This window comes from Tursiops truncatus, chromosome 7 (assembly GCF_011762595.2).
Source record: "Tursiops truncatus isolate mTurTru1 chromosome 7, mTurTru1.mat.Y, whole genome shotgun sequence".
Lineage (NCBI taxonomy): Eukaryota > Metazoa > Chordata > Mammalia > Artiodactyla > Delphinidae > Tursiops > Tursiops truncatus.
The window spans coordinates 6,337,155-6,350,266 of record NC_047040.1 but is presented as its reverse complement, the minus strand read 5'-3'; the positions used below and the strand labels follow the sequence as shown (position 1 = coordinate 6,350,266).

General features: G+C 42.6%; 1 protein-coding gene across 1 annotated transcript in view; it reads left to right on the top strand.

The window, feature by feature from the left end:
• Positions 1–13,112, top strand: part of TRPM8 (transient receptor potential cation channel subfamily M member 8) — a 106,068-nt gene that overhangs the window by 45,114 nt on the left and 47,842 nt on the right. Inside the window, exons 10-12 of the mRNA XM_033860370.2 lie at positions 6,317–6,419; positions 7,756–7,874; positions 11,672–11,962. Of these exons, the coding sequence (XP_033716261.1) occupies positions 6,317–6,419; positions 7,756–7,874; positions 11,672–11,962 (513 nt within the window). The remainder of the gene's footprint in view (positions 1–6,316; positions 6,420–7,755; positions 7,875–11,671; positions 11,963–13,112) is intronic.

Sequence of the window (13,112 nt, the reverse complement as noted above, 5' to 3'; positions counted from 1 at the left end):
TCTGGCTAAAGGTTTATCAATTTTGTTTATCTTCTCAAAGAACCAGATTTTAGTTTTATTGATCTTTGCTATTGTTTTCTTTGTTTCTATTTCATTTATTTTATGTTTTCTTTCCTTCTACTAACTTTGGGTTTTGTTTGTTCTTCTTTCTCTAGTTCCTTTAGGTGTAAGGTTAGATTGTTTACTTGAGATTTTTCTTGTTTCTTGAGGTAGGCTTGTATTGCTATAAAATTCCGTCTTAGAACTGCTTTTGCTGCATCCCATAGGTTTTGGATCATCATGTTTTCATTGTAATTTGTCTCTAGGTAGTTTTTGATTTCCTCTTTGATTTCTTCAGTGATCTCTTGGTTATTTAGTAACCTGTTGTTTAGCCTCCATGTGTTTGTGTTTTTTACGTTTTTTTTCCGTAATTGATTTCTAATCTCATAGTGTTGTGGTCGGAAAATATGCTTGTTATGATTTCAATTTTCTTAAATTTACCAAGGCTTGATTTGTGACCCAAGATGTGATCTATTCCTGAGAATGTTCTGTGTACACTTGAGAAGAAAGTGTAATCTACTGTTTTTGGATGGAATGTCCTATAAATATCAATTAAATCTATCTGGTTTATTATGTCATTTAAAGCTTGTGTTTCCTTATTTATTTTCATTTTGGATGATCTGTCCATTGGTGTAAGTGACGTGTTAAAGTCCCCCACTATTATTGTGTTACTGTGATTTCCTCTTTTATAGCTGTTAGCAGTTGCCTTATGTATTGAGGTGCTCCTGTGTTGGGTGCATATATATTTATAATTGTTATATCTTCTTGGATTGATCCCTTCATCATTATGTAGTGTCCTTCCTTGTCTCTTTTAACATTCTTTATTTTAAAGTCCATTTTATCTTATATGAGTATTGCTATTCCAGCTTTCTTTTGATTTCCATTTGCATGGAATATCTTTTTCCATTCCCTCACTTTCAGTCTGTATGTGTCCCTAGGTCTGAAGTGGGTCTCCTGTAGACAGCATATATATGGGTCTTATTTTTGTAACCATTCAGCAAGCCTGTGTCTTTTGGTTGAAGCATTTAATCCATTCACATTTAAGGTAATTATCCATATGTATGTTCCTATTCCCATTTTCTTAATTGTTTTTGTAGTTCCTTTTCTTTTCTTGTGTTTCTCACTTAGAGAGGTTCCTTTAACATTTGTTGTAGAGCTGTTGTGGTGGTGCTGAATTCTCTTAGCTTTTGCTTGTCTGTAAAGCTTTTGATTTCTCCATCAAATCTGAATGAGATCCTTGCCAGGTAGAGTAATTTTGGTTGTAGGTTCTTCACTTTCATCACTTTAGATATATCATGCCACTCCCTTCTGACCTGTAGAGTTTCTGCTGAGAAATCAGCTGTTAACCTTATTGGAGTTCCCTTGTATGTTATTTGTCATTTTTCCCTTGTTGCTTTCAATAAGTTTTCTTTGTCTTTAATTTTTGTCAATTTCATTACTATGTGTCTCGGCATGTTTCTCCTTGGATTTATTCTGCCTGGGACTCTCTGCACTTCCTGGACTTGGGTGGCTATTTCCTTTCCCATGTTAGGGAAGTTTTCGACTACAATCTCTTCAGATATTTTCTGCGGTCCTTTTTCTCTCTCTTTTCCTTCTGAGACCTCTATAATGTGAATGTCGTTGCATTTAATGTTGTCCCAGAGTTCTCTTAGTCTGTCTTCATTTCTTTTCATTCTTTTTTCTCTATTCTATTCTGCAGCAGTGCATTCCACCATTCTGTCTTCCAGGTCACTTATCTGTTCTTCTGCCTCAGTTATTCTGCTATTGATTCCTTCTAGTGTATTTTTCATTTCAGTTATTGTATTGTTCATCTCTTTGTTTGTTCTTTAATTCTGTTAGGTGTTTGTTCTTTAACTCTTCTAGGTCTTTGTTAAACATTTCTTGCATCTTCTCGATCTTTGCCTCCATTCTTTTTCTGAGGTCCTGCATCATCTTCACTATCATTATTCTGAATTCTTTTTCTGGAAGGTTGCCTATCTCCACTTCATTTAGTTGTTTTTATGGGGTTTTATCTTGTTCCTTCATCTGGTACAAAGTCCTCTGCCTTTTCATTTTGTCTGTCTTTCTGTGAATGTGGTTTTCCTTCCACAGGCTGCAGAACTGTAGTTCTTCTTGCTTCTGCTGTCTGCCCTCTGGTGGATGAGGCTGTCTAAGAGGCTTCTGCAAGCTTCCTGATGGGAGGGACTGGTGCTTGGTAGAGCTGGGTGTTGCTCTGGTGGGTAGAGCTCAGTAAAACTTTAATCCGCTTATCTGCTTGTCTGGGTGGGGCTGGGTTCCCTCCCTGTTGGTTGTTTGGCCTCAGGCAACCCAGCACTGGAACCTACCTGCTCATTGGTGGGGCTAACGGTGGACTCTGGGAGGGCTCATGCCAAGCAGTACTTCCCAGACCTTCTGCTTCCAGTGTCCCTGTCCCCATGGTGAGCCACAGCCACCCCGTTCCCTCCACAGGAAACCCTCCAACACTAGCAGGTAGGTCTGGTTCAGTCTCCTGTGGGGTCACTGCTCCTTCCCCTGGGTCCCGATGCGCACACTGCTTTGTGTGTGCCCTCCAAGAGTGGAGTCTCTTTTTCCCCCAGTCCTGCCGAAGTCCTGCAGTCAAATCCCACTAGCCCTCAAAGTCAGACTCTCTAGGAATTCCTCCTCGCATTGCCAGACCCCCAGGTTGGGAAGCCTGACACGGGACTCAGAACCTTCACTCCAGTGGGTGGACTTCTGTGGTATAAGTGTTCTCCAGTTTTTGAGTCACCCACCCAGCAGTTATGGGATTTGATTTTATTGTGATAGCGCCCTTCCTACCATCTCATTGTGGCTTCTCCTTTGTTTTTGGTTGTGGGGTATCTTTCTTGGTGAGTTCTAGTGTCTTCCTGTCGATGATTGTTCAACAGTTAGTTGTGATTCTGGTGCTCTCACGAGAGGGAGTGAGCGCACGTCCTTCTACTCTGCCATCTTGAATGAATCTCCAATCAAATATTAATTGAGCAACCTCCCAGGGTAATTGTGGGTGACCTTACTGATCATGTGGACAAAGAGCACCCTAACCTGACCTTATGGTTTCTCATCCTCTTCAAGAGACCCTGTATTCTTCCCCACTGGGACCAGGCCCTCCTCCCCTAGCAGTGCTCTCATAGTTATTCTGCTGTATCTACTCCCCACCTTCTCAATAACTTGACCCTTCAAGTCTTCCAGTCTGTCTACCAACCAAGGTATCATTCATTCATTCATTTATTTCAAACACCTGGATTTGTTTATTTGTTGTTTATTGAGCACATACTGTATGCCTGGTACTGGAACAGGCATTTCAGAAAGAACAGTATACGCAACAGGGAGTGCTTATCCTCAGAGAGAGCACAGAAATTGAAAAAAATTCATGTTGAGTGATTACAATACAATGTATTGTATAGTTTCAAAACAGAAAGCATGTTCTGAAGAAAGGTAGCATGGATACACAGGGCTTGAGCCAAGGGAGCCTGGCCTGGTGTGGAAGGCCTTTCAAGGGAGGGCTTCTCAGGGGCAGTGGCGTGGGAGCCATGTCTGAATGATGGGTGGGGTTCAAGGGTGAGGGCTGGGGTTGTTTGGTGCAAAGTTCCTGAGATGTGAGGTAAGCATGGCTACCGAGGAGTTGAAAGATGGCAATGAGGGTGGATACTGTGGGTGGAAACTGGAGAACTTCTGAGGGTTTTGTTCTTGTTCAGGTGTAGTGGGAAGTCACTGAAGGGTTTGAGGCAGGATGAGGCGTGATCCAAGTGTATTCAGTTAAGGTCACACTGGCTGCAGTAGAGGGTTAGTATCCGAGGAGGTGAGAGTACGTGGGTGGGGAGGGGGGATGAGGTAGGCGCCCCTGCAGCATCTCTGGGTGCCATCAGTTTGCTCTATATCCATATTCACCTTCTCCTTCTTCCTTTTCATTTTGAAGGAAAAGATGTCTTACCCACTCTGTGCTGCTTACCCCCACTTGTGCCCCAGAATCTTGGGACCTAGACCCTTCCCTTCCTGTCATTTCTGGCTGGACCCCTTTCCTCTGCCTGAACAAAGGCTGCCAGCGTGATGAGAGGGCCCTTCCCCTCCTGCTGTCAGCCCCTCCTCCGCTCTCCATCAAACCCACTGCGACTTGTGTTTTCCTGCCGTTTTCATTTATTTCCTCGTCACCCTCAGGTGTCCTTTGAACTAGGGCCTCCGACACTATTTTTCCCAGGAAACTGCAGCCTTGAGGTCACCTCCTAAAGTCCAAATCCAAGGGCTTTTCTTTTTTTTTTTAATTGAACTATAGCTGAGTGACAGTATTGTGTTAGTGTCAGGTGTACAGCAAAGTGATTCAGTTCTATACACACACACACACACACACACACACACACACACACACACATATACACACACACAGAGTCTTCCTTATCCATTCATCTGTTGATGGGCACTTGGGTTGCTTTCATGTCTTGGCTACTGTAAGTAGTGCTACCATGAACATTGGGGTGTAAATATCTTTTTGAATTAAGAGCTTTCGTCTTTTCTAGATATATGCAAGGGCCCTTTTTAGTCCACATCTTCACCCTTCCAGCCTGACCTGAGGCTTCCCTCTCCACCCAGCTGAAACTCTCTGTAGTTTTAGGCCCTCATTTCCAAATGTTGCCAGGAAAACCCACCACCATCTTGAACTCAGTCTAACCACAGCCAGACTCGTTTCCTCCTCCAGAAGGAGCTCTTCCTTGCCAAGCTCCCACCAAGCTTGCCAATGCCTGAATCCTTGGAATCAAGGGCTCTGCCTCTCCCCCAGCTCTTGAATCTTAAAAAGTGTCTTAAAATTAAATTTTAAAGAAAAATCACAAAGGATAATATAGTGAATTCCTTGTCGCTTTCGTCAGTCACCAAGTTGTCTTGGCTTTTGTTCACACTGAAATTTCCTTCCTATAATCTAAGCCCTACGTCCACACTCGGATGCTTTCTGTGGTCTTCTGTTCTCTTTTCTGCATTTATTCACTCATTCAACAACTGAGCACCTACCATGTGTTACACACACAGACACACACACTCACTCATCCCTAGTCAATGAGTCTCTCAGCTTTTTTTTTTTTTTTTTTGTGGTACGCGGGCCTCTCACTGTTGTGGCCTCTCCCTTTGCGGAGCACAGGCTCCGGACGCGCAGGCCCAGCGGCCATGGCTCACGGGCCCAGCCGCTCCGCGGCATGAGGGATCCTCCCGGACCAGGACACAAACCCGTGTCCCCTGCATCGGCAGGCGGACTCTCAACCACTGCGCCACCAGAGGAGCCCTCAGCTTTTTTTAAAAAATTAATTTTTATTGGAGTATAGTTGATTTACAATGTTGTGTTGGTTTCTGCTATACAGCAAAGTGAATCAGTTATATATATACATAAATCCACTCTTTTTTAGATTCTATTACCATATAGATCATTATAGAGTACTGAGTAAAATTCCCTGTGCTACACAATAGGTTCTTATTAGTTATCTATTTTTATGTATAGTAGTGTGTATATGCCAATCCCAATTTATCTTTCCTGCCCCTCCTTCCCCCCTTGGTAACCCTAATTTTTTTCTACATCTATGACTCTATTTCTGTTTTGTAAATAGGTTCATTTGTACCATTATTTCTTAGATTTCACATATAAGTGATATCATATGATATTTGTCTTTCCCTGTCTGACTTCACTCAGTATGACAATCTCTAGGTCCATCCGTGTCACTGCAAATGGCATTATTTTATTCCTTTTTTATGGCAGAGTAATATTCCATCGTATATATGTACCACATCTTCTTTATCCATTCTTCCATCGATGGACATTTAGGTTGCTTCCATGTCCTGGCTATTGTAAATAGTGCTGCAATTAACATTGGGGTGCATGTATCTTTTTGAAGTATGGTTTTCTCTGGATATATGCCCAGCAGTGGGGTGCCTGGATCATATGGTAGCTCTATTTTTAGTTTTTAAAGAAACTTCCATACCGTTCTCCATAGTGGCTGTACCAATTTACATTCCCACCAGCAATGTAGGAGGGTTCCTCTCTCAGCTTTTTGATAGGGTCTTGTTGATATATGTGCCCTTGTAGAGCCAGTACTTTATTCTCATGGTGGTCGAGGACTCACTATTCCAATTTAGAAATTAGATGCTGTGGGTACAGGTGCTGTAGAAGAGGGAAGGAGATTTGGAACGTTCCTATAGGTGGTCTTAAAAAAAATGGAATAAAATATTCCTCACCAAAAGAGACTTTATGCTCCTTGTGCCTGAAATCAGTTGGCTGACAACTCTGCTCTTTAAATCTTGCCAGCTCAAAGAAATTCTCGAAAGTTCTCACCTATTAACCGTTATTAAAATAGAAGAAGCTGGGGATGAAATTGTGAGCAATGCTATCTCCTATGCATTGTACAAAGGTGAGTAAAATTAGCTCCTTGTAGAAGTTTCAGCTTTGTGTTGCTTTCTGTGGCTTTTAATGGCTTCCATTTATTTTTTAAAACAGCTTTACTGAAATATAATCTTGCACTTAATTTTGATTAGCATATATTAGAAGTTGGAATAACTACTATTGACCTGCTGAGTTAAATCTCCTTGGTTGTATATATTTAACAGAACGAGAATTTTTTTTTTTTTTTTTTTTGCGGTATGCGGGCTTTTCACTGTTGTGGCCTCTCCCGTTGTGGAGCACAGGCTCCGGACGTGCAGGCTCAGCGGCCACGGCTCACGGGCCCAGCCACTCCGCGGCATGTGGGATCTTCCCAGACCTGGGCACGAACCCCTGTCCCCTGCATCGGCAGGCGGACTCTCAACCACTGAGCCACCAGGGAAGCCCCCAGAACAAGCATTTTTATTTCATCAAAATATCAGTTAAAGATGATCACAGTGCTTTCCAAAGAGCTGTCTCCAGCAGTGGTTTAGAATCTTTATCTGAGTCTCAGACACTTTGAGAATATGATAAAAGCTATGGACCTCTGTCCTAGGTTCCACATCTGTGTACACAGGTGCACACACACCTAGATAATTTTGCGTTCAGTTTCAGGGGTTAACACGTCTCCTATGCTTAGGAATGAACCTCGGTTTTAAAATCCTCATGTGTGAACTTTGCTGTCTGAGAATCCCATCAAGGTGGAATTACCTGAAGTAAATAGACCCCTGGCAAAGGCCACGTAGAGTTGAGCCGTCTGATGAATATATTTAAGGCATGCAGAGCAGAGCAAGGCCCAAGAGAAGTGCACTTTAAGCCTTAGCTGTTTATTAGAATCATTCTTACTGTGCTGGTCAGGAATTTGGTTGTAAGGATATTTATTAAAATGGGACTGTATCTGTAGAGATACATAGGTACAGAGATTATCAGCTCTGAAAAAGACAAGTGGAGTATTGTTATGATAGAGCTCATTATGTCATAGCTTTAGATATAGTAAAAGTCAGACGTGGTCCTGGAAATGTGACATTTATGGAATCTGAATCTATGGAAAAATATCAATATACCATAGTTAACTGTTAGGATATGAAATGGAAAGATATTATCACCTAAATTGATCCACAGTACATACTTTGGGACATATAGAATATGGATAAGATGGAGTGAAAATAAACTGTCAGTGAAATGACAGCTCTGAGTGTCTGATTCTAAGATAACATGCTTAGAATCTCCTTTGATAAATGGCTCTGATAATTGGCCATATGTAATGGTTCTGACTCTCTTGTTTCTGGGTGTTTGGTGAGTTGATTTTTTTCCCTGTCCTCTTACAGCCTTTAGCACCAATGAACAAGATAAGGATAACTGGAATGGGCAGCTGAAGCTTCTGCTGGAGTGGAACCAGCTGGACCTAGCCAGTGATGAGATTTTCACCAATGACCGCCGGTGGGAGGTACATAGGAAGCCCTCCTGGGTTATCCAGCGACAGGTCTGGTCCATTTCTGACAGGGTCTTTGCCCTTGACTATTGTAAAAGATTGTCCTGTCCTGGTACATCAGTGTTGCCAAGGCTCTCTTTCCTCATCTGTAGTAGGGGATAATAACATTGACTTAGTAGGTTGCTTGCAAAGAGATAATAAAAATAAATACACTAACGTAAGGTAACATCAATCCACCATTACCATCCAAAGTTTATAGCTCTCCCGCCATGATATGAGAGGCGATTCTCCATTAAGGTGTTGAGGTGCAGATTTCCTCCTAGGAATTGAAGGACAGAAATGTGGGGAAACTAAGTGCAGGATGATTGAAAGGGGTTTAGCAGAAATAACTCAACTAAAAATCCAGACAGCGGTACTCATTTTGTGCCCTGCCCCACCTTCTTAGCCAAGTTCTCATAAGAGAATTGTCAGCAGTGAGACGCGTAAGAGAAAAATAGAACAAGTTGATTAAAGACATACAATGAATATCTTAGAGTTAGAAAATCAGGACTCCCCCAGGCAAACGAGTACTTCCAATATGGAAGTTGTATGTCCAGAAAATCTGTATTTTTTTCCAGTAGAGTGACTTTTCTCACTTTGAATTTGATGAGAGTTGTAAGACTGCATTTTCCAGCAGCATCCTCTTGGGTACAACTAAAGTGAGATCCGCCTTAGGAGCTCTGTTTTGTAGGAACAATTATAAACCATCACACTTGGATCTGCAAGGTGGAGGCTTCTCTGTTTTAAGCTCTTCAGTCACTGGTGGGCAGTGAAAACACTTTGAGGCCTATCGTTGTATAATCAAAGATGCAGACTTCAGTTGTCCTTACATGTGATCAATTTTAAGAATAGAATCCAAATAAAATCATGGCTTATGGGTTTTTAAATTATTCATTCCTCTAGCAAACATTATCTTTGGTTTTTGCAGTATAATGAGCCCTATCTCACATGGCAAGCCTTTAGTTAGTTGAGGGAAAACAGAACTGTTTGTAAATCTAGGTAATTGATTCAGAAATGAACCCCTGTGTGTGAAATGTTCTATTTAAGTGACATCAGATGGTACAAATAAACATAAACTCAGGCATGCATTGAATAGTACATTTAATTTTATTAACTCAGCTAAAGGTAGTTGAGTGAAGGACACAATGGTTGAGAGGATGGACTCTGGAGCCAGCCCATCTGCATGACTTAACCTCTGCAAGTTCCTTAACCTTCCTCAGTTTCCTTGTACAGTGGTGAATTGGGGTCAGTTCATACTGGTTTTAGCAAGAGCTGACTGCTAAAATTTTTAGGGTTTTTTGAGTCTGTTGTTAAATACAGTCATTAAAAATCAAATACTATACTCTTAGAACTAAATAAATTTTATTAAAAACAAAGGCAATAAATAATCAAACTCGTCCCTTTCTAACTATTCTCCTACATTTACTCTGATCTATACCCTGGAGGTGTGTCTATCGTATCTGCATTCTGGAAACACCATACTTGCTACTCTGTGTTGGGTCCCAGTTGTGCATTCAATGATGTCACGTGGTAGCCGAAGACTGGCCCCGTTGGGAGCATTTACACTGTAGCAATCAATGGTCAAATACTACAAATCGGGGCTTATTATTTTCTTCCAGAATGTTGGTTGTAAAGTATTTACCAGCACACCGCTGCTCATTTGAAAACAGATGGTAATAATAGTGGTAGCTACCTCACTGGACTGTTACGATGATTAAATCAGATAATATTTCTGAAGTGCTTAGAACACTGGCACATATTAAGCCGTATATAAGTCTTTGTTTAAAGATAACTAAAGATCTTTGCATAACCTTCTGTAGTGCCCAAAGCAGCTTCACTGTGCTGGTTCACTTGGCCATCACGCCAGCCATCACAGGGATTATCTCATTTTGCTGGTTAATAAGCCAGGGCTCCATGGGTACCACAGGAGGGCCATTCTGATGGTTTTTTGAGGGCCTGCTCCGAACTTGAATCTCCGAAGGCATCTTGACCTGTGTTATCTCATTTCATCCCCACAAGCACCTATTTTACAGACGAGCAAACTGAGGTTGAGACACAGTCTTGTTCGAGGTCGCACATAAGGTAACGGTAGAACCAAGGTTTGGAAGCAAACGTGTGTCTGACTGCAAAGCTCTTCTCTTCTCCACATGCCAGTGGCTCTCAAAGGGTGGTCCCTGAACCCGGGGCAGCATGAGTAACCTGGGAACTTCTTAGCAGTGCAGGGTATCAGGGCAGCCACCTCTTTTTGTCCCTGTCCCGCCTGGAGCCACAGTGGGGGGACTCAAGGGACCCTTGGCAGGTGGCTCTGCAGACAATGTGTGATCCCGGAGAGACCAACATCAGACAGAAACAGAAACCGCTAATGCTGCCCTTGGCAGGGATATTCCCCTGAACCAGGGCTCAGACAATTAAAGTGAGGACAGTGGGCTGGGTGAGCCGCCGCGAGGCTAGTGGGGGGTGCTCAGGGCTACAGCGCCCAGGCTCCTGGAGCTGCCCCTGTTGGCTCCAACTGACGGTTCTCTGTGTTGTCAGAGCTTCTGGTATTTACTTGTGAATCTGGATTTTAATGCTGGCAATGTGGATTTTTATGAACTGTCTAATTTTTAATGTTGGCAACGGAATCAAATTGTAAGAAATAGGGCTTCCCTGGTGGCGCAGTGATTGAGAGTCCGCCTGCTGATGCAGGGGACACGGGTTCGTACCCCGGTCCGGGAAGATCCCACGTGCTGCGGAGCGGCTGGGACCGTGAGCCATGGCCGCTGAGCCTGCACGTCCAGAGCCTGTGCTCTGCAACAGGAGAGGCCACAACAGTGAGAGACCCGTGTACCGCAAAAAAAAAAAAAAAAAAAAAAAAAAATTGTAAGAAATAGTATGGAGGACCATCAGAACATATCTGAGAGCTGGTGTGGCCCATGGACCACGGGTTTGTGTCTGAAGTACACGTTAATTATCTTTATTAAGATGCTTAATAAGCTTCTATGGGATAAGGATTACCAGGAGCCCAGACAGTAGAGGTACAGATAAATAATAACCAGGTATCACTGTCAAGTGTTCCAGTGACTCATGGTTATGTAACATGACCAGGCATTTGCCTCATGGCATGGGAAGGGCAGTGGGGCAACGCCATGGCACAGAAGGAAAAGTTGGCTGGTGGTTAGGTCACAATTGGTGTCCAGTGTAGACCTCAGAGAAATGGTGTGAGCTGTACCATGAGCCCCCTGCCCCCTAATGGAGCGAGTGCTTCCTTTATGCCAGGCACTGGGATCAATTCTTGATCAACATCATCCCTTTTTTTAATGTAATTTTTTCTTTTTTAGATTTTTGTTCGACGTGGACCATTTTTAAAGTCTCTATTGAATTTGTTACAATATTGTTTCTGTTTTATGTTTTTGTCTTTTGGCCACGAGGCAAGTGGGATCATATCTCCACAACCAGGAATCAAACACGCACCCCCTGTATTGGAAGGCAAAGTCTTAACCACTGGACCACCAGGGAAGTCCCTCAACATCATCCTTATGTGGGTGTCATTATCTCCACTTTACAACAGCAAGAGACCAGTTCCCATCCAAGCTCACATCTGGCTGATTTCAAAGATTCCACCTTGCTTCTTCCCCCATCTCGATGTTTGAGCTGTAATCTAATATTGTGTTACAACTGAAAAGATAAATTTTATTTACCTCATGGTTGAAAATGCGATGTGTCTGAGAAAGAAGGTGCCTTGTCTTCTTGATTGGATTTAGGCTGTGCGTTCTCTCTCTGCTCTTTCTCCTCAGTCTGCTGACCTTCAGGAAGTCATGTTTATGGCTCTCATAAAGGACAGACCCAAGTTTGTCCGCCTCTTTCTGGAGAATGGCTTGAACCTGCAGAAGTTCCTCACCAATGACATCCTCACCGAGCTCTTCTCCAATCACTTCAGCACCCTGGTGTATCGGAACCTGCAGATTGCCAAGAATTCCTATAATGACACCCTCCTCACGTTCATCTGGAAACTGGTTGCTAACTTCCGAAGAGGCTTCCGGAAGGAAGACAGGAATAGCAGGGATGAGATAGACGTAGAGTTCCATGTGTGTACTGTCACAGCTGTCTGCTTGAATTCTTTGCTCTCTTGAGTCTTCCCTCAAAAAATCTCTCTACTTCCATCTTTCCTACTCCCTACCTCATTGCTGTCATGTAGTTCACATGTTGGGGTTGTTATTTTTTCCTCCTGCCTTTATTTAAGCTAGCGAGTCCTAGCGAGGTAACAAGTGGTGCATTTTCTTGCTTTATTCTTTGTGCTATCTTTACAACTAGTTATTGCAGTATTTCCTAATTGCAAAGCTTGGTGTGACACACTTTCTGAAGGCATCTAGCAGGGAACGGGGAAAAAGGACTGGCTGCCTGACCACGTCTTAGCCTTTTGGACATGATCTGCCTAAAATAGTTCTCTGCTACCTATGCAAAGAAAAGGAGAACTGCCGAGTTTCCTTTTGTGAATAAAAGGGGCAGTGAATCTTTGTAAAGAGATAGTCCAGGTTTCCATTTGAGAAGGTGTTGTGGATGTACCACTTATATTCTCTCAAGATTTCCTATTTTAAGCACAGGCAGGCCCAGTTTCTAGCACCTGCAACTCTTTGCTGAAGGTCTGCTCTGGTCAGAGCCCAGTGACTGCCAGAAGTTGGTGTATAAATACCTCAGCAACCCCCCTGCTCAGAGGAGATAATTCTGAGACCTGTGTCCTACACTGACTCCAAGGGTTGCCTAGTGGGATTAATCTCTGGTTATTTACCATGACAACTTGTTGGTCTTTTCTTTTCCAATCTCATTTCCTCAATTTCCTAGTGGTTTTCCTGGAATCTCGTCCAAAATAAACTACCTGTCTCAAATGCTTGATCGCTTCTGGGAAAACTCAAACTAGGTCAGGATCTTTGATAGTTTTAGAATTTTATTACATGTGTGTTGCAAAAATCTAAATGAGCTAGGTGTTTGAAGGAATTGGAAATGTTTAAAAAGCTGTTTGATGCTATTTATGTTAAAACTCTCCACAGTATCCATAACTATGCCAGAAACATTTTGGATATTGGTAAAACCTTAGGGAAGATTAAAAGGAATATATACATAGAGTTCTGTTTGAAAAGGTTCCCTTGGAAGATACGGGAGGCTGAATGGGAGCTGGGATTCTTAGCTGATGTATTAGGAATTGTAACTTTGAATAACGCTCCAAAGAAATAACTTCAG